Source organism: Salmo salar, chromosome 22 (assembly GCF_965601325.2).
Source record: "Salmo salar chromosome 22, fSalSal1, whole genome shotgun sequence".
NCBI lineage: Eukaryota > Metazoa > Chordata > Actinopteri > Salmoniformes > Salmonidae > Salmo > Salmo salar.
The window spans coordinates 6700458-6726314 of NC_138312.1; the positions used below are offsets into that span (position 1 = coordinate 6700458).

General features: G+C 43.3%; 1 protein-coding gene across 1 annotated transcript in view; it reads left to right on the forward strand.

Moving 5' to 3' along the window:
- The window catches only part of LOC106582665 (dynactin subunit 2), a 38988-nt gene extending 13565 nt beyond the window's left edge, over nucleotides 1–25423 (forward strand). The window contains exons 2-13 of the mRNA XM_014165941.3: nucleotides 6938–7006; nucleotides 12164–12260; nucleotides 14115–14176; nucleotides 14392–14490; nucleotides 14689–14849; nucleotides 15321–15471; nucleotides 15690–15794; nucleotides 16106–16183; nucleotides 16385–16456; nucleotides 16774–16876; nucleotides 18385–18476; nucleotides 23508–25423. Coding sequence (XP_014021416.1) covers nucleotides 6938–7006; nucleotides 12164–12260; nucleotides 14115–14176; nucleotides 14392–14490; nucleotides 14689–14849; nucleotides 15321–15471; nucleotides 15690–15794; nucleotides 16106–16183; nucleotides 16385–16456; nucleotides 16774–16876; nucleotides 18385–18476; nucleotides 23508–23594 — 1176 coding nt within the window. The 3' untranslated portion in view covers nucleotides 23595–25423. The remainder of the gene's footprint in view (nucleotides 1–6937; nucleotides 7007–12163; nucleotides 12261–14114; nucleotides 14177–14391; nucleotides 14491–14688; nucleotides 14850–15320; nucleotides 15472–15689; nucleotides 15795–16105; nucleotides 16184–16384; nucleotides 16457–16773; nucleotides 16877–18384; nucleotides 18477–23507) is intronic.
- Nucleotides 25424–25857: the final 434 nt, after the last annotated feature.

A 25857-nucleotide genomic window follows, 5' to 3' on the forward strand; every position in this document is an offset into this window, starting at 1 on the left:
AATCTGAGGACCCCTGACAAATCTTTTCAATCTCCTGAGGGAGAATAGATTTTGTTGTGCCCTCTTCACGACTGTCTTGGTGTGTTTGGACCATGATAGTTTCGTGGTGATGTGGACACCAAGGAACTTAAAGCTCTCAACCTGCTCCACTGCAGCCCCGTTGATGAGAATGTGGGCGTGCTTGGTCCTCCTTTTCCTGTAGTCCACAATCATCTCTTTTTGTCTTGATTACGTTGAGGGAGAGGTTGTTGTCCTGGCACCACACTTCCAGGTCTCTGACCTACTCCCTATAGGCTGTCTTGTCGGTGATCAGGCCTACCATCGTTGTGTCGTTGGCAAACTTAACCTCTTACATCTAGACGTTCCGCTAGCGGAACACCTGCTCCAATATCCAATGATAGGCGTGGCGCGAATTACAAATTCCTCCAAAATACAAAAACTTCAATTTTTCAAACATATGACTATTTCACAGCATTTTAAAGATAAGACTCTCCTTTATCTAACCACACTGTCCGATTTCAAAAAGGCTTTACAACGAAAGCAAAACATTAGATTATGTCAGCAGAGTACCAAGCCAGAAATAATCAGACACCCATTTTTCAAGCTAGCATATAATGTCACAAAAACCCAGAAGACAGCTAAATGCAGCACTAACATTTGATGATCTTCATCAGATGACAACCCTAGGACATTATGTTATACAATACATGCATGTTTTGTTCAATCAAGTTCATATTTATATCAAAAACCAGCTTTTTACATTAGCATGTGACTAGCATGTGACTAGCATTCCCACCGAACACTGCCGGTGAATTTACTAAATTACTCACGATAAACGTTCACAAAAAGCATAACAATTATTTTAAGAATTATAGATACAGAACTCCTCTATGCACTCGATATGTCCGATTTTAAAATAGCTTTTTGGTGAAAGCACATTTTGCAATATTCTAAGTACATAGCCCAGGCATCACGGGCTAGCTATTTAGACACCCGGCAAGTTTAGCACTCAGATTTACTATTATAAAAGATTGATTACCTTTTGTTGTCTTCGTCAGAATGCACTCCCAGGACTCCTACTTCAATAACAAATGTTGGTTTGGTCCAAAATAATCCATCGTTATATCCGAATAGCGGCGTTTTGTTCGTGCGTCCCAGACACTATCTGAAATGGTAAATCACGGTCGAGCGCATGGCGCAATTCGTGACACAAAAAATCTAAATATTCCATTACCGTACTTCGAAGCATGTCAACCGCTGTTTAAAATCCATTTTTATGCAATTTTTCTCGTAAAAAAGCGATAATATTCCGATCGGGAATCTCCTTTTAGCTAAACAGAGGAAAGTAAACAAAGCTTTCGGTCGACGCGGGCACGAGTCTGAGTCTCACAGTACTGTAACCAGCCACTACCCAAACGCGCTACTTTTTTTCAGCCAGAGCCTGCAAAGCCACGATTCAGCTTTTTACCGCCTTCTGAGACCCTATGGCAGCCGTAGGAAGTGTCACGGGGCAGCTAAGATCCTCACTCTTCAATAAACAGAGACAAGAAGAACGACACCTTGTCAGACAGGCCACTTCCTGCATGAAACCTTGTCAGGTTTTTGCCTGCCAAATGAGTTCTGTTATACTCACAGACACCATTCAAACAGTTTTAGAAACTTTAGGGTTTTTTCTATCCATATGTAATAAGTATATGCATATTCTAGTTACTGGGTAGGAGTGGTAACCAGATTAAATCGGGTACGTTTTTTATCCAGCCGTGAAAATACTGCCCCCTAGCCATAACAGGTTAATGATGGTGTTGGAGTCGTGCTTGGCCACGCAGTCATGGGTGAACAGGGAGTACAGGAGGAGACTAAGCACGCACCCCTGAGGGGCACCCGTGTTGAGGATCAGTGTGGCAGATGTTGTTGCCTAACCTTACCACCTGGGGGTGGCCTATCAGGAAGTCCAGGATCCAGTTGCAGTGAGTGTTTAGTCCCAAGTTGATGAGCTTTGAGGGCACTATGGTGTTGAATGCTGAGCTGTAGTCAATAAACAGCATTCTCACATAGGTGTTCCTTTTGTCCTGGTGGGAAAGGGCAGTGTGGAGTGCAATAGAGATTGCGTCATCTGGGGATCTGTTGGGGCGGTATGCAAATTGGAGTGGGTCTAGATTTTCTGGGATGATGGTGTTAACCTCTATGGGCTAGGTGGGATGCTTGCGTCCCACCTACTCAACAGCCAGTGTAATCCCGTGGCGCGATATTCAAATACCTCAAAAATGCAAAAACTTCAATTTTTCAAACATATGACTATTTGCACCTTTTTAAAGACAAGACTCTCGTTAATCTAACCACACTGTCCGATTTCAAAAAGGCTTTACAACGAAAGCAAAACATTAGATTATGTCAGCAGAGTACCGAGCCAGAAATAATCAGACACCCATTTTTCAAGCTAGCATATAATGTCACATAAACCCAAACCACAGCTAAATGCAGCACTAACCTTTGATGATCTTCATCAGATGACAACCCTAGGACATTATGTTATACAATACATGCATGTTTTGTTCAATCAAGTTCATATTTATATCAAAAACCAGCTTTTTACATTAGCATGTGACTAGCATTCCGACCGAACACTGCCGGTGAATTTACTAAATTACTCACGATAAACGTTCACAAAAAACATAACAATTATTTTAAGAATTATAGATACAGAACTCCTCTATGCACTCGATATGTCCGATTTTAAAATGGCTTTTCGGTGAAAGCACATTTTGCAATATTCTAAGTAGATAGCCCGGCATCACAGGGCTAGCTATTTAGACACCCAGCAAGTTTAGCACTCACCAAAGTCACATTTACTATAAGAAAAATGTTATTACCTTTGCTGTTCTTCGTCAGAATGCACTCCCAGGACTTCTACTTCAATAACAAATGTTGGTTTGGTCCCAAATAATCCATTGTTATATCCAAATAGCGGCGTTTTGTTAGTGCGTTCAAGACACTATCCGAAAGGGTAAAGAAGGGTTACGAGCACGGCGCATTTCGTGACAAAAAAATTCAAAATATTCCATTACCGTACTTCGAAGCATGTCAACCGCTGTTTAAAATCAATTTTTATGCAATTTTTCTCGTAAAAAAGCGATAATATTCCGACCGGGAAATCGTTTTTTATTACAAAGAGAGTGAAAGTAAAAGCATGCTATCCCCTCATGCACGAGCCTCAGTCTAATGGCCCTCTGATAGAGCACTTGCCAAACGCGCTAATGTGTTTCAGCCTGGGGATGGAATTACATCGTTCAGCTTTTTCCCGCCTTCTGAGAGCCCATGGGAGCCGTAGGAAGTGTCACGTCATGCCAGAGATCCCCTGTATTTGTTAGAGATGATCAAGGAGGGCAAGAAATGGTCAGACAGGCCACTTCCTGTAAGGAATCTTCTCAGGTTTTGGCCTGCCAAATGAGTTCTGTTATACTCACAGACACCATTCAAACAGTTTTAGAAACTTTAGGGTGTTTTCTATCCAAAGCCAAATAATTATATGCATATTCTAGTTACTGGGCAGGAGTAGTAACCAGATTAAATCGGGTACGTTTTTTTATCCAGCCGTGCAAATACTGCCCCCTAGCCCCAACAGGTTAATGTGAGCCATGACCAGCCTTTCAAAGCACTTCATGGCTTCAGACGTGAGTGCTACGGGTCGGTAGTCATTTAGGCAGGTTACCTTGGTGTTCTTGGCAACAGGGACTATGATGGTCTGCTTGAAACATGTAGGTATTATAGACTCAATCAGGGACATGTTGAAAATGTCAGTGAAGACACCTGCCAGTTGGTCAGCACATGCCCGGAGCACACGTCCTGGTAATCTGTCTGGCCCCGCAGCCTTGTGTATGTTGACCTGTTTAATGGTCTTACTCACGTCGGCTATGGAGAGTGTGATCACACAGTCGTCCAGAACAGCTGATGCTCTCATGCATGCCTCAGTGTTGCTTGCCTCGAAGCGAGCATAAAAGTGATTTAGCTCATCTGGTAGGCTCGTGTCACTGGGCAGCTCGCGGCTGTGCTTCCTTTTGTAGTCTGTAATAGTTTGCAAGCCCTGCCACATGAGCGTCAGAGCCGGTGTAGTATGATTCAATCTTAGCCCTGTATTGACGCTTTGCCTGTTTGATGGTTCGTCGCAGGGCATAGCAGGATTTCTTGTAAGCTTCCGGGTTAGTCCCGCACCTTGGAAGCGGCAGCTCTACCCTTTAGCTCAGTGCGAATGTTGCCTGTAGTCCATTCACCTTGAGTTTTGTGAAATTGTCACAACCCATTAATTCAGAAAGGTCCAGCAGTTCTGGGAGGTTTGATTGGCCTATTCCTGCTTTGTTAGATGGTACAGACATTTAAAACCCCCAATGAATACTTTGTGCTCAAGCACTGTGTTTGGCTCGAATGCAACCATGACTGAGGAGCCTGTGAACAGGACACACAGACCGACCGAAAGAGCGAGACAGCACAAACACACAGTGTGAGACCTGTGCCAAAAAAATAAACTAAAACTAAATAAAATGTTAGATTGTACATGTGATATTGCACTATATAGTCTGACATGCTTTCAGAGAATTCCCTTGTTTTTGAATAGCCACACACCAATATATCCCCTGTAGAGTAACTTTGGTGCATCATAGGTTGCTAGCTATCTGGTAGAAAATAACCATGCTAGCTAGTTATCCAGCTAATTGTTTCAATCCACCTTACAAATGTGAAATTACAAGCCACTTACCGTACCTAAAGGTGTTCCACGCTGGTGTCTTGTTGTGAAGGTAACCAGCTAGCTATGCTAGCCAGTGCCAGTGGGCGAGCAAACTAACGTTAGCCAGTAGTTCCTTTTTCATAGCCAGCTAGCGATCTCACTTACTGGTAGCTAGCTACATATATTAGCCATAATTAGCTAGCTACTATTAGCGCCCTGTGTCCCCTCCACTGAGCTTTATAGTCCCCTCCCGCAAACATCTCGCACACACCGGCTATTCTTCTTCTTCTGTGGGGTTTCACACTGGCTGTTCTTCTTTCGGATTGGGTTGAAGTCACATCTATCTTAAAGGGGCATACAACGCCACCTACTGTACTAAAGTGTGAGGCCAGGCACGGCCTACCTACATTAAATTCTCTTCATTATTCTTGTTCCTAAAAGGAAAAATGTGCACCACCAACTAACCCTACACCTATATACCACTATACACATTTTTTTTATCATCACCCCATAAACTCTTCTGCAGTAAGATCTCGTACTCCTCTGCAGCTGCCACCTACACTCATTAAAAACCCATTACCCCGTTTGACTACTTTGACCCCATCTGCTCCTGCACCATGCCAACGACCTGAGAGGACGGGACATCATCCCTCAACACACGCTGTAACTCTTCTGAAGTCAAATCTCGTATACCCAGATACTTCTCTGCAGCTGCCACCACAATATCTATTCTCTGTGATTTACGTTCCATTGTTGTGGTACAGTTGAGAACCATTGCTATGAACGCAAAGAAGCCAACCTTACTGAAGCATAACTCACTCGTTTCCCTATCCCTCTGTGCTGGCACAAATCTACTACATCTCTGGGATCCTCTCTGGATCCCTTACACTTGACCCATCCTCCTCCACTTTCTTCACTGCCTCAGCAAATGACACCTTCTGCTTATTCTGACTGGCCACTTCAACCTGCCTCTCTCACACCGGACACTTCTGATCCCCAGCTACATGAGCAACCCTACAGTTGACACGCACGACTTTATCCACCGAAACGACACAATCCTCTGTCCCATGCCCTCCTGCACACTTCCCACATCTTGGAATCTCTTGGAATCTCCCTCCTACAACATGACCATAAAGTTGCACATGAAACGGCGCAGTGGATTCTGCACAAAAGTCCAAACAGGATATCTAAAATATCCTAACAGGACTTTGTCTGGTAGAGACTCAACTCAAAAGGACTGACAATGACTCCTCTGTTTCACCTCGCTCCCCACCGGTTCTACGTCGCACCAACCAGCGGGCGTCACAAACACCAGGAATTTTCAACTTCAATTGCTCCACCTCCACACTTAACGCTACCCCAGAAATCATTCCTTTCAATGGTGCCCTGTTCCTAAGAGCAAAGCAAGAAACAGATCTTGACCCATGTTGCGTGACATGGAGCGCCGGCTCCCTCTGGTCAGAAGAAACACAAACAAATCCACTACAGGTTACCTTCACTGATTCAACTGCCCCCCAATTCCTTTCTCACCCATGCTGAAACCACAAGTGGATCATCCAAAAGACAAGGGTCCACTTTCTCTGAAAATGTCACTCCTACTGGTCCAGATTGTTCTTTATCATGTCTGACGCCATTCTTCCTCAACATACATCTTCCCACTACACTCAGTTGTTCTTCTTCCTCGCTGTCTATAATCACATCTATCCGTTCACCACGCTCATCATCCGCTGCATTGCTTGCAGAGCACACACTGATGGTGTTTCTTCAAAACCCAACTTCAGTTCCATAGCCCATTTTACAAGTCTGGCTATCTCGGACCTCTCCGTGCTTCCTTCACCTTCCAAACATTTACCACACCGCGGCTCTCCAAACTGGCTGTTGTTGCCGGGACAGCCTAAGTACACGCTACAGCGACACAGCTGCGACTGAAAGTGATCTTATTCTTTTTTATAGTGGGTAGATCAGCTAATATTGCAGATTGTGGCTTCCAACCACAGAGTATGGAAAATCATTGTCAATTGACAATTATTTATATTTTGTCACAATTTATGCTATCACAACAAGGACACTAAATGGCAACTCGACTTCATCTCGGGCCCAACACCCGTGCCAATACCCTCCAAACACCGGCTTCTTGGCCTTTATCACTTAATCAGAACACAAGTAGCTAGCTATGTTAATGTAATATTGATTGATTGAATGATTTTGTATTCATAGGCATCCAACGAGCCAGATGTATATGAGACCAGCGACCTGCCAGAAGATGACCAGGCACAGTTTGAGTCGGTGAGTGAAAGTTGGAGGAGAGAGGAAAGAAGGGATTGTGGAGAGCGAAAGGGAGAGTTTCGACCCCCAAATACAGTTTTGGAATCATCTGTTGTGGCGTAGCAGCATGACTTCCTCTATGATAACCACTGCATGATGCAGAGTGGTTGGTTGTTTAGTTGATTGATTAGCATCTCTGTATCATCGTGCTGGCTCATGGATCAAGTCTGTTGTGGAACATACGTAAATGTTGTTTGACTCCCACTACGACCTAATAGTGGTTTCCCTCCCATATCCCAAACCCTACCCCTCTCTCCGTGTGTCTTGTTTTTGCCTCCTCTCCCCACCCACCCCTCCTGGGAGGCTAGTTTGTACAAGTAAGAGGTTATTTTTGTCTCAGTGCGGTTAACTGCATGTGTTATAAATCCTTCATGTCCCTTTTTTCTTCCCCTCTTCAAATTGGGTGGAAATTGAGAATAGCCTACTTACACGATGATGTAATGTGTCCCATTGCTCTGTATCAATTGTGTTTTATTCATCTTTTTTTTTGTAATGTGCACTTGGCCAAATGGTTTATCACTTACTTTTGTAGGGAGTGGTGTTTTTCATTGATTAGTGTTCATGCAAGACATTTAGTAGGCCTAATAATCCTCTGTTTCCACCTCGACATAGCATTGTAGCACGTCAGAGGATAATGAATCTAAGATGTCTCTGTTATTGTGTGTGCTAATAAAATATCTGCTACTGTATTTGTTTTAACATCCCTTTCGCCCATTCATAACAGTATACATGTTAACAGAAGCTTACTAACTAAAGGTTGTTACTAACTACGTTGCTAATCAAACACTAGGTGTAACACTGCAACACACTCTAAACCATTCAGAATGTAAATTGCAGATTTGCCAAAGCCTACTTTTAATATCTGTGACCATCAGGAGTTCATCATACTCACACAGTTTCTTAATGGATGGGTGTTGCACTCGGTTGAGATTATTTACCTCATCCTATGGCTCTAAACCTATTTTCTTTCTAACCATCTCGTCTTTGACTTAGGGGTTCAGAAATTGCTTTTCCTTCCTGACAATCCCCTCCTTCCACTGACTACATGATGCTAACAATACCAAGTACAGGATTAGAGGCTTCAGTAAATAGTGAGGGGCTTAGGGCATATGTTGCCTACACACACAGGATATCAGTCACACATACAGCATACACAATTCAGTGTGTGTGTACTGTATGATTTGTGATGTCAACAGCCTATAACCAATGCTGCTAATGTATCACAGTAACCACAGCGCAGGCTCTGTGGGGCTGAGCGAGAGAGTGAACCGCGACGGCATGATGATCAGACGGTCAGCCTAGCTCAGAACACTTCTCTTTCTTGGCAGTGACGGGCTGGCTGCTACTGTTGTGCATGGCATGTGATAACCACATTAATCTGTGTTTCTCTCTCTTTTCTACTCTTCCCCCCTGGTCTTTCTCTAACTCTCTTTGGGAACCCAAGGAGCTGGTAAGATCCTCAGTGACTGCCACCCTCCCTCCCTCCCTCCTAACATCTACTTGTCAGCCTGTTGCATGCATCTCTGTACTGTGTGTGTGTCTGTCTTTACTGTCTGTGGTGATTAATTCCATGAGCCCCTTTGATGTGAGCTGATCATTTGAACCTTAGACACATTGATGACATCATACTCAAACTAGTGCACAGTTGCCTGAGGCTCTAGAATGATGCTCTTCAAGTTTGATTAGTCGTAGGTTCCCGGAACAACTAATGATAGGAGTCTGACTCTTCCAATGAGTAGATGCATGTCACGGATGGATTTATTAGCAGGTGATAGCTGATCTCATAGAAGTCATGCAGAGATGAAAGACCAAAGCCACAGGAGAAACTCTGAATACCAAATAAGCTAAAGGCATAAACTAAAACCAAACTCTACAATATGATGTGCTGTGGGTTTCATGCTGCTGTATTCTTCGCTCCCCCCTACCATTTTCCTAAGGTTTTAAGCCCCATAGCTTCCATCAGTCAGCTTGCATGCGGTTAATTTTCATGTAGGGCAGTCGTTCTTGGATACCCCAGAGTCAATGTTAATTTTACATCCACATTCTCTTCCACACCCTCTTACACAATTAGTGTTGTTCTGTTTCATTGGTCAATAAAGAGCTTGTTTAATTAGTGCGGAAATCCTGCTAGCGGGATCAAATTCGACAACATCCGGTGAAATCGGAGCGTGCCAAATTCAAAATACAAAATCGTAATATTAAACATTCTTGAAAATACAAGTGTCCTACATCATTTAAAAGCTTAACTTCTTGTTAATCCACCTGCTTTGTCAGATTTCAAAAAGGCTTTACGGCAAAAGCATACCATGCGATTATCTGAGGACAGCGCCCCACACACAAAAGCATTAGAAACATTTTCCAAACCAGCACAGGTGACACAAAAGTCAGAAATAGCGATAAAATAAATCACTTATGAAGATCTTCCTCTGTTTGCAATCCCAAGGGTCCCAACTACACATCAATTGGTCATTTTGTTCGATAAAGTCCTTCTTTATAATCCCAAAAAAGTCAGTTTAGTTGGCGCGCTTGATTCAGAAATACACCTGTTTCCCTCGTTCTAAATGCATACAAAGGAATCCCAAAAGTTACCAATAAACTTCGTCCAAACAAGTCAAACAACGTTTCTAATCAATCCTCAGGTACCCTAATATGTAAATAAACAATACAATTTAAGACGGAGAATAGTATGTTCATTACCGGAGATAAATAACGAAGTGAGCGCCCTCATCCACACGTGCCATAATACTACAGCCAAAATGGGAGCCACCTAGAAAAACTACAAATTCTAGCTGATTTTTCAAAAAACAAGCCTGAAACTCTTTCTAAAGACTGTTGACATCTAGTGGAAGCCCTAGGATCTGCAATCTGGGAGGTATTCCTTTGATTTCCCCAATAACAGGGATTTGAATGGGCATGCACCTCAACAACAACAAAAAATCAGGATGGATTCTCCTCGGGTTTTCACCTGCCATATCAGTTCTGTTATACTCAGACATTACTTTAACAGTTTTAGAAACTTCAGAGTGTTTTCTATCCAGTTATATGCATATCCTAGCTTCTGGGCCTGAGTAACAGGCAGTTTACTTTGGGCGCATCAGTCATCAGAATTTCCCAATACTGCCCCCGGCCCTCAAGAAGTTAAAGATTGTTGATTGTGGACCCACTTGAAACCATACATGCCATACCTTCATAACTTTGTGTTCATGATTAAATTGTTTCTCTTTTCCTGATCAAATCATAAAACAGCCATCTTGGTTTTCCTTCCTGGAGAATAGACTGGTTTCTCCAACTGAATATGTGTGTGTGTTAGAGAGTTGGAGCTATCGTTGATTGGCATCTCACAGGGGTCCTCTTTCAAACTGTGTGAATAAACTCTTCATTGAGCTGTATGTCTGTGACTGGTTTAATGTATTGACTGTTATAGACTGCAGATGACAATTAGTTTTGTAGCTAGAATCTGGTGCATGGGCCCTGTAAAATAAATAAATTGTGTCTGAGGCTGGATGTACACATATCTAATTGTTCTGGTTGTACAGATGCAAAGGACTAGTTCCCAGATCATATTTAAAGAGCCAGTGTGATACATTTACATTACATTTAAGTCATTTAGCAGACGCTCTTATCCAGAGCGACTTACAACATGGTGCATTCACCTTATGATATCCAGGGGAACAACCACTTTACAATAGTGCATCTACATCTTTTAAGGGGGGGGGGGGGGGTTAGAAGGATTACTTTATCCTATCCTAGGTATTCCTTAAAGAGGTGGGGTTTCAGGTGTCTCCGGAAGGTGGTGATTGACTCCGCTGTCCTGGCGTCGTGAGGGAGCTTGTTCCACCATTGGGGTGCCAGAGCAGCGAACAGTTTTGACTGGGCTGAGCGGGAACTGTGCTTCCTCAGAGGTAGGGGGGCCAGCAGGCCAGTGGTGGATGAACGCAGTGCCCTTGTTTGGGTGTAGGGCCTGATCAGAGCCTGAAGGTATGGAGGTGCCGTTCCCTTCACAGCTCCGTAGGCAATCACCATGGTCTTGTAGCGGATGCGCGCTTCAACTGGAAGCCAGTGGAGAGAGCGGAGGAGCGGGGTGATGTGAGAGAACTTGGGAAGGTTGAACACCAGACGGGCTGCGGCGTTCTGGATGAGTTGTAGGGGTTTAATGGCACAGGCAGGGAGCCCAGCCAACAGCGAGTTGCAGTAATCCAGACGGGAGATGACAAGTGCCTGGATTAGGACCTGCGCCGCTTCCTGTGTGAGGCAGGGTCGTACTCTGCGAATGTTGTAGAGCATGAACCTACAGGATCGGGTCACCACCTTGATGTTAGTGGAGAACGACAGGGTGTTGTCCAGGATCACGCCAAGGTTCTTAGCACTCTGGGAGGAGGACACAAGGGAGTTGTCAACCGTGATGGCGAGATCATGGAACGGGCAGTCCTTCCCCGGGAAGGAAGAGCAGCTCCGTCTTGCCGAGGTTCAGCTTGAGCTGGTGATCCGTCATCCACACTGATATGTCTGACAGACATGCAGAGATGCGATTCGCCACCTGGTTATCAGAAGGGGGAAAGGAGAAGATTAATTGTGTGTCGTCTGCATAGCAATGATAGGAGAGACCATGTGAAGATATGACAGAGCCAAGTGACTTGGTGTATAGCGAGAATAGGAGAGGGCCTAGAACAGAGCCCTGGGGGACACCAGTGGTGAGAGCGCATGGTGCGGAGACAGATTCTCGCCATGCCACCTGGTAGGAGCGACCTGTCAGGTAGGACGCAATCCAAGCGTGGGCCGCGCCGGAGATGCCCAACTCGGAGATATATGATACATGATAGATGGCCCATGGTTAGAACACCAACAGCAGAAATCCCCATCAATCTGTCAATCATCAAGCCTTAAGAATAATTTTGCCCTAGATCCACTCGCAGACCTCTCTGTTCCCAAACCATGTGTACATTTGCGACTTTGCCGAGATTGGCTGGTAAGATCTCTGAGTGGATTGGAGACGAGAAAGTGAAGAATATGGCTGCATCTCAATAGTATAAAGAGAGCTGAGATGCAGCCTGTGTCTGTTGTGTATTCCTGTGGTATATCTGACATTACATTCTCTCTGGGTGCCTCCCTCCATAACAGGAAGAGTTGTGCAGTGACAGTGTGGAGAGGATCGTGGTCAACCCTAATGCAGCTTACGACAAGTTCAAGGACAAACTCGTCTGTACTAAAGGACTCGGTCAGTCTACTACATCCAACAGCTGGATATCCAGGCATGATATACAGTGCATTCGGGGAAAGTATTCAGACCCCTTGACTTTTTCCACATTTTAAGTTACAGCCTTATTCTAAAATGCATGAAATTGTTTTCGTTCATCTTCAATCTACACACAATACCCCATAATGACAAAGCGAAAACAGTTGTTTTAAATATTGTTTATGCAAAAACAAATAATGGTTACCTTATTTACATAAGTATTCAGACCCTTTGCTATGAGACTCGAAATTGAGCTCCGGTGCATCCTGTTTCAATTGATCATCCTTGATGTTTCTATAACTTTACCTGTGGTAAATGCAATTGATTGGACATGATTTGGAAAGGTACACACCTGTCTAGATAAGGTCCCACAGTTGACAGTGCATGTCAGAGCAAAATCCAAGCCATAAGGTCGAAGGAATTGTCCGTAGAGCTCAGAGACAGGATTGTGTCCAGGCACAGATCTGGGGAGGGTACCAAAAAATGTCTGCAGCATTGAAGGTCCCCAAGAACACAGTGGCCATCATTCTTCCATGAAAAAAGTTTGGAACCACCAAGACTTTTCGTTGAGCTGGCCACACGGCCAAAATAACAATCGAGGGAGAAGGGCCTTGGTCAGGGAAGTGACCAAGAACCCAATGGTCACTCTGACAGAGCTCCAGAGTTCCTCTGTGGAGATGGGAGAACCTTCCAGAAGGACAACCATCTCTGCAGCACTCCACCAATCAGGCCTTTATGGTAGAATGGCCAGACAGAAGCAACTCCTCAGTAAAAGGTACGTGACAGCCCACTTGGAAGTCTGCCAAAAGGCACCTAAAGGACTCTGACCATGTGAAAAAATATTATTTGGTCTGATGAAACCAAGATTGAACTCTTTTTGGCCTGAATGCCAAGCGTCTTATCTGGAGGAAACCTGGCACCATCCCTACGGTGAAGCATGGTGGTGGCAGCATCATGCTGTGGGGATGTTTTTCAGCAGCAGGGACTGGGATACTAGTCAGGATCAAGGGAAAGATGAACAGAGCAAAGTACAGAAAGATCCTTGTTCCAGAGCGCTCAGGACCTCAAACTGGATCGAAGGATCACCTTCCAACAGGACAAGGACCCTAAGCACTCAGCCAAGACAACGCAGGAGTGGCTTCGGGACACGTCTCTGAATGTCCTTGAGTGGCCCAGCCAGAGCCCAGACATGAACCCGATCGAACATCTCTAGAGAGACCTGAAAATAGCTGTGCAGCGACGCTCCCCAGCCAACCTCGCAGAGGTTGAGAGGATCTGCAGAGAAGAATGGGAGAAACTCCCCAAATACAGGTGTGCCAAGCTTGTAGCGTCATACCCAAGAAGACTCGGCTGTAATCGCTGCCAAAGGTGCTTCAACAAAGTGATGAGTAAAGGGTCTGAATACTTCCGTAAATGTGATAATTCAGTTTTGTTTTTTAATACATTTGCAAACAATGTCTACATCTCTTTTTGCTCTGTCATTATGGGGAATGGTGTGTAGAAATTAGGATTTGATTTTATCCATTTTAGAATAAGGCTGTAACGTAACAACATATGGAAAATCAAGGGGTCTGAATACTTCCCAAATGCCACACGACCTGACATGGAATAACTTTTCCTGCATATTGTATCTTGTTATTATTATTATTATTATTATTATTATTATTATATAGTCTATATGCAGAGCGGTTGACCTCAGTCACATGATCAGGAAGACTCATGGCTCACCTAACAGGGTCAGGGAAAATTCCTGGTCCTAGACATCAGGCATTTCATGAATTTGTCACAAATCACCTAATATTCTGGTTTCTCCTGTAATAAATGTGTCTCTTCCAGACTTCTCAGACTGTATCAGTAAGAACAAAAGAGTGGGCTATGAGTCTGGAGAATATGAGATCGTGAGTAGACTCTGGGCCTACATTATTGAATTTCATATTGATCACCTTAGTTATATAAATATATTTAACACTTGAATTTCTGTGAAATCAATAGCAAGGCCTTTTTCCATTCTAATCGTGTGTGTTATTTGCTGTCTGTTCAAGTGCTTCACTGTGTTAACTGGTTGTCCTCTCACTCTCTTCTTTCACTTAATCCCCCTTTTCTCCCCGTCTAGTTGGCGGAGGGCTGTGGGGTGAAGGAAACCCCCCAGCAGAAGTACCAGCGGCTGGTCAATGAGATCCAGGAGCTCAGTCATGAGGTGGAAACCATCCAGGTAGGGCCCAGACACAGTTCCAAGCAACCTGTTTGCTTCCTAGCCCTTACGCCATACCCCCTAGGCCTAGACTATCCAGGTCAGACAGGAAAATCAGGAATCCCTTAAACCATCCTTTATGTACTGTATACACCATTTGACCTAGACCTACCCCAAATCAGTGGTTGCCCTTTTAAAATCTGTCTCGCTGTCCCCCAGGCGACCACGAAGGATAGCAGTGCAGAGGAGCGTCTGACCCCAGTAGTCCTAGCCCAGCAAGCTGCCCAGCTCAAACAGCAGCTGGTCTCTGCCCACCTGGACACTCTGCTGGGACCACAGGCACATATCAACCTAGCTGACCCAGACAGAGCACTGGCCAAGTAAGTAAGGGAGGGAGGGGAAGGGACTCCCTTCTGGGTCCCAGAAGTGCTCGCCAAGTGAGAGGACAGGGAGGGAAGTAGGAAGGGATTAAAAATTGTAGCAAATGCAATTTAGTCTCAAATGGTTACATAGTTGTCAGAAAGGGAGACGATATTACGTAGTCTTAGCAGTCGCTGCTCTTATTAAAGACTTAAAAGGCGTCAGGAAGCCTAGCGGTTAAGAGCGTTGGGCCAGTTACCAAACGGTTGCTGTTTTGATTCCCTGAGCCGACTAAGTGAAACATTTTATGATGTGCCCTTGAACAAGGTACTTAAACCCTAATTGCTGCTGTAAGTCACTGCATAGGAGCATCTGCTAAGTGACTCAAATGTAAAAGACTATCTTCTTATCCCCCTTATGTTAGTTCCTTCCTTACTCTCCCTCTCCCTTCTCCACCCTTTTGTTCTCTATTTGTTTCTCTCCACCCCCAGGCGTCTGCTAACCCAGCTGGAGGCAGCGAGGAGCAATAGGGGGAGTACAGGGGAGGGGAAGGCCTCAGCAGCAGCTAAAGCTCCTGATGGTGTGGTGCTCTATGAGCTGCACAGCCGGCCAGAGCAGGAGAAGTTCACGGACGCTGCCAAGGTAAGGGGCCCCGGGGCCATGGCCTGGTGTCTGCCAAATGGTCAGCAGTTGCTCTGCATGCGCATGTGAATGAAGAGAGCTCAGTGAGTGTTTAGCTTTTGTGTCTGTTGCGCTAGATGGGTTGGTGACGTAATGTTAGGTGTGTGAGGTCTGTTGACTAAATGATTTGTCATTGTTACATGATTTAGTAGTTAATTGTCCATTTCTCCTGTGTGTAGATGGCAGAGCTGGAGAAGCGGCTTGCCGAGCTGGAGACTGCTGTGGGCTCTGGATCAGACAAACAGGGTCCTCTGAGTGCTGGGGTGCAGGGAGGCAGTCTCATGGTGAGTCTCTTCTGTACTCTTCTTTCAGTACTGAACTCCACCCATATCGTCAATCACTGTTAACCCTTTGACTGATTTTGAGACATTCTATCTGTGTGTCATCAATCACTGTTTGGTACTGAGGCAGAATTACTAAATATTATTAAGTTCAACCTACATAGCCACAACTTCACTTCGTGGTCATGATTGGAAGCCAATCAATCCCTGTTAACCTTGTGACTGTCTCTCCCCCCCCCCCCCCCCCCCCTTTCCATCTCCCTCTTTCTCTCCTCCATGCTGTCTTTGTCTCTCCCCCCCCACCCACCCCCCAGGACACCATGGAGCTGCTGCAGGCGCGGGTCAGTGCTCTGGACTCAGCCACTCTGGACCAGATAGAGGCCAGACTGCAGGTAACACACCTTTACCATTGCAGAGGCAAATACAAAACGGCTCAGTGTCTGGGGCAACTTCAGCCTACTCCACACTGTGTGTCTTGCCGCTTCTAGTTGTCAGAAGGCCTGGAGGGACCTTGACAACCAACACCATTTGTTGTCGTACTGCAATACTACACTTTTATGTACGTGTGACGATTTTGTGTTGTCTATGTATAGAGTGTCCTTGGGAAGATGAATGAGATTGCAAAGCACAAGGCAGCCATCGAAGATGCTGATACACAAAACAAGGTCAGTAACTACCTGGTTTTTATCTAAAACTTTTAAAATGTGAACTTTATACCGCATCTTAGGACTATTTCACACAACATTTTTAAAGTAATTGTGGCCTGACCAGGAAAAACTATTGGCACAAACTATGCCCTATAGATCAAACCCTGACAATCCACTACAAACCATATAATTATTCCGACTGCATTTTACAGCAACTCGTTCTGCTGTCAGTCAATATTGTTCACCCCCAACCTTATCATTATTTGGTCTGCAACTTGTTCCATTAACTATTATTATATTTATATTATTCCAATAACTGTTATGTTGTCTGTCAGGTGTCTCAGCTGTATGACGTGGTGCAGAAGTGGGACGCCATGGCAACCGCTCTGCCTCAGGTGGTGCAGAGGCTCATGGCTGTCAAAGAGTTGCATGAACAAGGTAATAACTAGGGCTGGTTCAATTACTGTGTAACTGACGGTTATGGATAAGGACATGAAAATAAAATAACCGTAAAAAAACAACGGGGATGGGGGAACGAACAGGTGACGGAAGCCGGACATTTGTGCGGTTGAGTCTGTTTCTGCTGTAACATGGACTCTTAACAACGTGATGAAACTTTGTTGCTCCTTGCTGAAACAAGCAACAAATAAAATAAAGCTTTATTTATACAGCACATTTCAGACATGGAATGCAACACAATGTGCTTTACAGGAAAAAACTAACACTGAAAATAAAAGCTGAAATATTTACTACACAACAAGATTAAAAAAAAAAATAATAATGACAAACTGAACAACTAAAAAGCACCTGAAGGAAAAGCAAAGCTAAACATGTTTTTTAAGATCTCTTTTAAATATGTCCACAGTTTTGGCCCCCCTCAGGTTCTCTGGCAAGCTATCCCAGAGGCTGGGGGCATTTAAAATATATATATAATATATATATATATTTATATTTATTTCACCTTTATTTAACCAGGTAGGCCAGTTGAGAACAAGTTCCCATTTACAACTGCGACCTGGCCAAGATAAAGCAAAGCAGTGCAACACAAACAACACAGAGTTACACATGGAATAAACAAACATACAGTCAATAATACAGTAAAAAAAGGTCTATATACAGTGTGTGCAAATGAGGTAGGATAACGGAGGTAAGGCAATAAATAGGCCATAGTGGCGAAATAATTACAATATAGCAATTAAACACATTAAACGCATAACTAAAGGCTGCCTGTCCATGCGGCTTGGTCCTAGGCTTTGGGATAGTTAAAAGGCCAGTTCCAGAGGACCTGAGGGACATACTGGTTTGACTGGTAGACTCATTTGTACACTCGCTGCCAGTCCACCCATTATGCAATCATTGACTTGAATGGAGACACCCTTTCTATTTCTATGGCAGCACATGCAGTCAGGAGCACATGCTGTAAAAAAATGTTTTGCTATTCGAAAGGTTATTACGGAGACCGTGGTCATTTGGCTGGCCAATTACAATTATCCAAAAAGCCATGACTGTCACAACCCTAGTAATAACCTGACAAGCTCACCTGGTGTCCATACTTGTGGCAAACAAATTGTTATTTGAGTTTCACTGGATTTGGCTAGAATTTTGCTCTTTTGGGACTTCCATTGTATCAAGCAAACAAAATTTGCCTCACTTTGGCTTTGATTGAATTTTCATCAAGATCCCCTCTGCTTGTCTGTAGTGCCTACATAGCTCTGTGTTTCTCTCTGTGCCTTGTAGCCATTCATTTGGCTTGACTCGCTGGCTGCGATTTACACAGGCAGCCCAAATTTGATGTTTTGCCCAATTATTGGCGAAAGATCTGATTGGTCAAAATATCAGAATTGGGCTGCCGGTGTAAATGAAGCTATAGTAATGCCGATTGCTTAACTCTGATGGACAGTGTCTGTCTGTGATGACATGACTCATCAGTCTTAGTCTATCTATAGCCATGCAGTTTGGTCAGCTGCTGACCCACCTGGACACCACCCAGCAGATGATCAACAACTCTCTGAAGGACAACGGAACACTGCTCTCACAGGTAGGAAACACTTCATCACTCACTGCTTTCACACTGCTGTAGGACACATTTCACACTGCTCTCACAGGTTGGTAGGACTGCTGCTGGGACTGACATGTGACCTTTATACTACTGAGCTCTTGTACCTTTCACACTGTATCGAGCTGAACTGTACTGCACTTGTCTGATTACCCATCCATCATAGTTGCTGGAACTGTGCTGAAAAGGAGAATGTGAAATGATGGTGTGGAAAGGGTAATAAAGTTCTCTCGTCTATCTGGGACAAACATGTCCATGTACAGGATCCCCATGGTGTCACCTTCTGTACATTGTGCATTGTCTGTTTTTGACAAAGGTCTTACTCTTGTGTAGCTAAACAGCCTGTCCATTCAATACATTCAACCAAATAAATGCACTTAACTTAAAATCATTGTTTATGAATTATCATAGACATATGTAATGATTTTGCAAGAAATATAAGTATTTTTATGTACAGTGCCTTCACATCCCTTGACTTTTTCCACATCTTGTGGTGTTACAGCCTAAATTTCAAATTGATTTAAATTGAGCTTTTGTGTCACTGGCCTACACACATTTTTACAAATGTAGTGAAAAGCTGAAATGTCTCATCTAGGTATTCAACCTCTTTATTGTGGCAGGCCTAAGTAAGTTCAGGACAAAATTTGCTTAACAAGTCACATAAGTTGCATGGACTCACAGTGTGCAATAATAGTATTTATCAGGATAATTAAATGACTACCCCATCTCTGTACCCCACACATACAATTATCTCTAAGGTCCCTCAGTCGAGCAGTGAATTTCACGCACAGATTCGACAACAAACACCAGGGAGATTTTTCAATGGTTCGCAAAGAAGGGAACCTGTTGTTATTGATTTGTTTACAGTGCATTCGGAAAGTATTCAGACCATTTTGTTAAGTTACAGCCTTATTCTGAAATAGATTAAATGTTTTTTCCCCCGCTCAATCTACATACTCCATACCCCATATTCACAAAGCAAAAACAGGGTTTAATACATTTTTGCAAATGTATAAATGGAGATGTCACATTTACAGTACATAAGTATTCAGACCTTTTACTAACTACTTTGTTGAAGCACCTTTGGCAGTGATTACAGCCTCGAGTCTTCTTGGGTATGACGCTACAAGCTTGGCACACCTGTATTTGGGGAGTTTCTCCCATTCTTCTCTGCAGATCCTCTCAACCTCTGTGAGGTCAGCTGGAGAGCATCGCTGCACAGCTTTTTCAGGTCTCTCTAGAGATGTTCGATCGGGTTCATGTCCGGGCTCTGGCTGGGCCACTGAAGGACATTCAGAGACTTTTCCCGAAGCCACTGCTGTGTTGTCTTGGCTGTGTGCTTAGGGTCGTTGTCCTTTTGGAAGGTGAACCTTTGATCCAGTATGAGGTCCTGAGCGCTCTGGAACAGGTTTTCAAGGATCTTTCAGTACTTTGCTCCGTTCATCTTTCCCTTGATCCTGACTAGTCTCCCAGTCCCTGCTGCTGAAAAACATCCCCACAGCATGATGCTGCCACCACCATACTTCACTGTAGGGATGGTTCCAGGTTTCCTCAACATGATTCTTGGCATTCAGGCCAAAGAGTTCAGCAGGCTGTCATGTGCCTTTTACTGAGGAGTGGCTTCCGTCTGGCCACTCAACCATAAAGGCCTGATTGATGGAGTGCTGCAGAGATGGTTGTCTTTCTGGAAAGTTCTTCCATCTGCACAGAGTAACTCTGGCTCTCTGTCAGTGACCATCGGGTTCTTGGTCACCTCCCTGACCAAGGCCCTTCTCCCCCGATTGCTCAATTTGGCTGGGCGGCCAACTCTAGGAAGAGTCTTGGTGGTTCCAAACTTATTTCATTTAAAAATGATGTAGGCCACTGTGTTTTTGGGGACCTTCAATGCTGCAGACATTTTTTGGTACCCTTCCCCAGATCTGTGCCTCAACTCAATGCTGTCTCGGAGCTCTGCTGACAATTCGTTCGACCTCTTGGGTTGGATTTTGCCCCTGACATACACTGTCAACTGTGGGACCTTATATAGACAGGTGTGTGCCTTTCCAAATCATGTCCAAACAATCCACCACAGGTGGACTCCAAGTTGTAGAAACATCTCAAGGATGACCAATTGAAACAGGATGCACCTGAACTCAATTTGAAGTCTCATAGCAAAGGGTCTGAATAAGTATATAAATAAGGTATTTCTGTTTTATTTAAAATACATTTGCAAAAAAAATAATGGGTTATTGTGTGTAGATTTGAGTTTTTTAAATTCATTTTAGAATAAGGCTATAACATCACAATGTGGATAAAGAGAAAGGGTCTGAATACTTTCTGAATGCACTGTATGTAAGGGACCATGTACATTGCACCAGATTTAGCTAGACAGCGAATTTTAATCTGTAGTCCCTGGAGAGAAAACAATCAACATCATTACAATGCTACAATATAGCACACTATTTAAAATGTGGGTGGATGGATGGATGGATAAATATAGTACCTGTCAAAAGTTTGGACACCTACTCCAGGTTTTTCTTTTTTACTATTTTCTACATTGTAGAATACTAGTGAAGACATCAAAACTATGAAATAACACATGGAATAATGTAGTAACCAAAATAATGTTATATATTTTAGATTCTTCAAAGTAGCCACCGTTTGCCTTGATGATGACAGCTTTTCATTTTCTCAACCAGTTTCATGAGGTAGTCATCTGGAATGCTTTTCCAACAGTCTTGAAGGAGTTCCCACATATGCTGAGCACTTGTTGGCTGCTTTTCCTTCACTCTGCGGTCCAACTCATCCCAAACCATCTCAATTGGGTTGAGGTAGGGTGATTGTGGAAGCCAGGTAATCGTGATCCTTCTTGGTCAAATAGCCCTTCCACAGCCTGGAGGTGTGTGTTGGGTCATTGTCCTGTTGAAAAATAAACTATATTCCCTGTAAACACAAACCAGATGGGATGGCATATCGCTGCAGAATGCTGTGGTAGCCACGCTGGTTAAGTGTACCTTGAATTCTAAATAAATCTGTGTCAACAGCAAAGCACCATCACACCACCTCCATGCTTCACAGTGGGAACCACACATGCAGAGATCATCCGTTCACCTACTCTGCATCTCACAAAGACACAGCGGTTGGAACCAAAAAATCTCAAATTTGGACTCCTCAGACAGAAGGACAGATTTCCACCGGTCGAATGTCCATTGCTCGTGTTTCTTGGCCCAAGCAAGTCTCTTCTTCTTATTGGTGTCTTTTTAGTAGTGGTTTCTTTGCAGCAATTTGACCATGAAGGTCTGATTCACGCGGTCTCCTCTGAACAGTTAATGTTGAGAGGTGTCTGTTACTTGAACTCTGTGAGGCAGTTATTTGGGCTGCAATCTGAGGTGCACTTACCTCTGCTGCAGAGGATAAGTTCATTAGAGTTAACTCTGGGTCTTCCTTTCCTGTGGCAGTCCTCACGAGAGCCAGTTTCATCATAGGGCTTGATAGTTTTTGCGACTGCACTTGAAGAAACTTTTCAAAGTTCTTGACATTTTCCAGATTGACTGACCTTCATGTCTTAAAGTAATGATGCACTGTTGTTTCTCTTTGCTTGTTTGAGCTGGTCTTCCCATAATATGGACTTGGTCTTTTAGGGCTATCTTCTGTATACCAACCCTACCTTGTCACAAGTGACTGGCTCAAACACATTAAGAAGCATCCCAGGTTACTACCTCATGAAGCTGGTTGAGAGAATGCCAAGAGTGCAAAGCTGTCAGACCCCTGATTCAAACAGCTCTTATTCTCTCCCCCTTCACATTAGAAGCCTGAAACAACGTTCTAAAGACTGTTGACATCTAGTGGAAGCCTTGGGAAGTGTATGGTGCATGTATTAATTACACTTTGGATGGTGTATCAATATACCCAGTCATTACAAAGATACAGGTGCCTTTCCTAACTCAGCTGCCAGAGTGGAAGGAAATGAAGTGAAAAGAAGGAAATATTCCATAACATGCATCCTGTTTGAAATAAGCCACTGAAGTAATACTGCAAAAAAATGTGGCAACGAAGTAAACGTTTTGTCCTGAATACAAAGCGTTATGTTTGGGGCAAATCCAAAACATCACTGAGTACCACACTTCATATTTTCAAGCATGGTGGTGGCTGCATCATGTTATGGATATGCTTGTCATTGGCAAGTACTAGGGAGTTTTGGGGATAAACAGAATATAGCTAAGTACAGGCAAAATCCTAGAGTAAAATTACCATAAACACAAGGCCAAATATAAACAGGAGTTGCTTACCAAGACATTGAATGTTCTTGAGTGGCCTAGTTACAGTTTTGACTTAAATTGACTTGAAAATCTATGGCAAGACTTTGACAATTTATAAATGATCAACAACCAACTTGATAGAGCTTTGTAACAACAATGTTTGAATATTTTCTGAAAGCACTATACTTGACCAATATTTACAATGACACCCCTGTTTGTGCATGGCCATTCAGTTCCTTAAAACATCTTTAGTTTGATGGTGCCCAGATTATATCTGTTAACAACTTTAACACTCTCTACCAGCCCCAAAGACTTAAGTTAGTATTTGTATAATTCATACAATCTTAAAGTTAAAATCACTTGTTTTCATAATTAGGCTGCTTGGCTCAGGGTCATTAACACTGTTACAATTGCCCCAAACCCTTGCAGCCATGACAAAACCATATGCCTAGCAATAAACAAGGGATAAATGTAAATGTTTAGCTAAAATAGTGATTAAATTATGCTTGTTTGAATTCTTTGACGTTTATGCTCAGGACAGTAAGAACAATGCAGCCAGTGGAACAAATTACTTTCACCCATAAAACATGCAAATAGTGAGATTTGGGTGAAAGCAGGGAGAGAATCTAAAAGGAAATGTGCTGAGTGAATTTCATCACTCTAGCATGTTTCTGTTTGGGGAAATTTAAGGTGTTTCAATTGTCGCTATTGCTGCCGGTCTCCCCTACTGTACAGGCATTGACTCTTAACATATTCCCCCCCCCCCCCCCCCCAGGTGCAGACGACCATGAAGGAGAATCTCCTGTCGGTAGAAGAAAACTTTGCTGCCCTGGACCAGAGGATGAAGAAGTTCAACAAATAAATCTGCTTAATTTGAAAAACTGCTCTTGGTCAAGTTTGGAAAATGTAGGAGAGGGAGAGATTGGAGTCTTTTCCACTTCTCTCCCTGTCTGTCTTCATCTCTTCCTCTGCCTTTTTTTCTGGAAGCCGGAATGTTTGATCAAGTGGATTATAATAGAAAATGGAGACCAAATGTTCTTGTCTATTCTCCCTTCCCGCCCTCTTTCTTTCCAATTGAAACATGTTATATTTGGTATGCAATGCAATACGCCACCCACTATACAGAATCCCATTGAAATGTTTACTTTGGCTGAAATGCATTATTATTATGGAGTGGTTGCGGGTCTGACCTTTTGGGGATCTTTAGTCCAGAAAAGATCACGTTCTGCGCAGGTGTATATTCTCCACTTTACGCACAGAACAGGCTACTCAGGCAGATGATGCTACTTTTAATAGACAGATTAAAGCTCAATGTCTGCAAGATCACGTAATGATCACAGTATTCTACATAACAGAACCTAATATAATAGCATAGTATAACATTACTGTAAAACAGAAACACTATTCAATAGTGAAGGATCATTCAAGTTTTACAGGTGAAACATCCATGCGGCATAATTCTGCATAGTAACCATTTGATCTCCATCAGTTTCATGGTTATATGCATTTAGGTATTCTTGAGTTATACAGTGTTTTGAAGTAGCCTGTTGTTTTGAATGATGCACGGTGAATGAATTTTAGATCAGATGGTGTTAACGGTATTTTGTCTAGTGGCGCGCGCGGTTGAGTTTTGGCCGTGAGAGAAATGCGATGGTGTTTTTGTATTACAGTAACGTTTTACTATGTTTGATTCTGTTATGTAGATTACTGTGAATATTATGTGATCTTGCAGACATTGGTCTAAACTTTACTAAACAAGCACCATTCGACCTGAGTAGCCTGTTCTCTACGAGTAAAGTAGAGAATACATGCGTAGATCGTTATATTTTTTTATTTAACCTTTAACTAGGCAAGTCGGTTATTTACAATGACGGCCAAACCCTAACGGCGCTGGGCCATATGCCCAGAAGCTTCAGCAATTTTATTTTCTGACTAAAGATCGCTCCACAGCCTTATTACGCCCACTATATACACACACATCAATTAATATTCACGTTCCCTTCAAAGCTTGATTGCTTTTAGACTGAAATGATTCTCAATGAAAATGGATCCATAACCTTTCAACCTCTTCAGCCACACTGTTTAGGTATTTTCAACAACATTCATTCAGCTAAGTCAATTTATTTTCCTGTTTGTGGCAGAGCCCTATGTAAAGACATGGCTCTGGTTTGAGAAGTGTTCAGCACAACAACAACAAAAAAAGGTGAAATGGCATGCTTAAGAAAGGACATGTCTACAACTGCACAAAAACGAACCATCGGCTGCATCCCAATTGTCCACTCTTCTGCCAAATGTGCACTTGCACACTTCCCGTCACGGATATAGCAATGGTGGAAACTTCCTCCAGCCAATGCTTACACCAATCCAATGATGGGAAGTGTGCAAGTGCACACTGGCAGAAGGGTGGAGAATCGGGATCTGCATTGTCATCCATCTTCCTACTGGTGTAGCAGCAGGAGCACCTACAGTACCTGTGTGTGTTGGGGGCCTGAAGTCATGAAGGAATACTTGTAAATATACTTATGTACTTAATGTTTCATGCTCAGTTGCTTGTAACTATTGTATTATGACAGACTAAAATACCACAGACAAACGAATCTACTGTGTTGACTGTCATTGCTTACGATGGACTGTTTTGTACCTGATCCAGTCTGGTGATGGGATATCTGAATAAAACATGCTTTAACTACACTCACTTTTTGAGAGGGAGAGCAACTCGCATATTCTACTTCATTATTACTTGCATTGTTTAAATAATTACTTATACCCTGAAAGACCCATGACAATTAAGTCCTCTGACTTGATGTTGTGTAAAAATACCGAACATTGCTACTGTGCACAGACTGCATCTGCCAGACTAGGGTAATCTGATCCTAGATCTGTGGTTACCCGCAACTTTTTACTGGAGCGCTCTATTCTAGTTACAATCTGTTTGTAATGGTGTAAAGTGTCCAGCAGAGGGCAGCATAGACCCTTATAAAAAGCATCACTTGAGTTCATACAGTAGGGCACAGAGTTTGCCTTTGGTAAGGTTTCCACCTCTCACGCCATTATTGCCAACTAGGCTACAGTGCAGCTCAAATACAGTGCAATCGAACTTTGGATCTTTTAGCAACCTTTCAAGT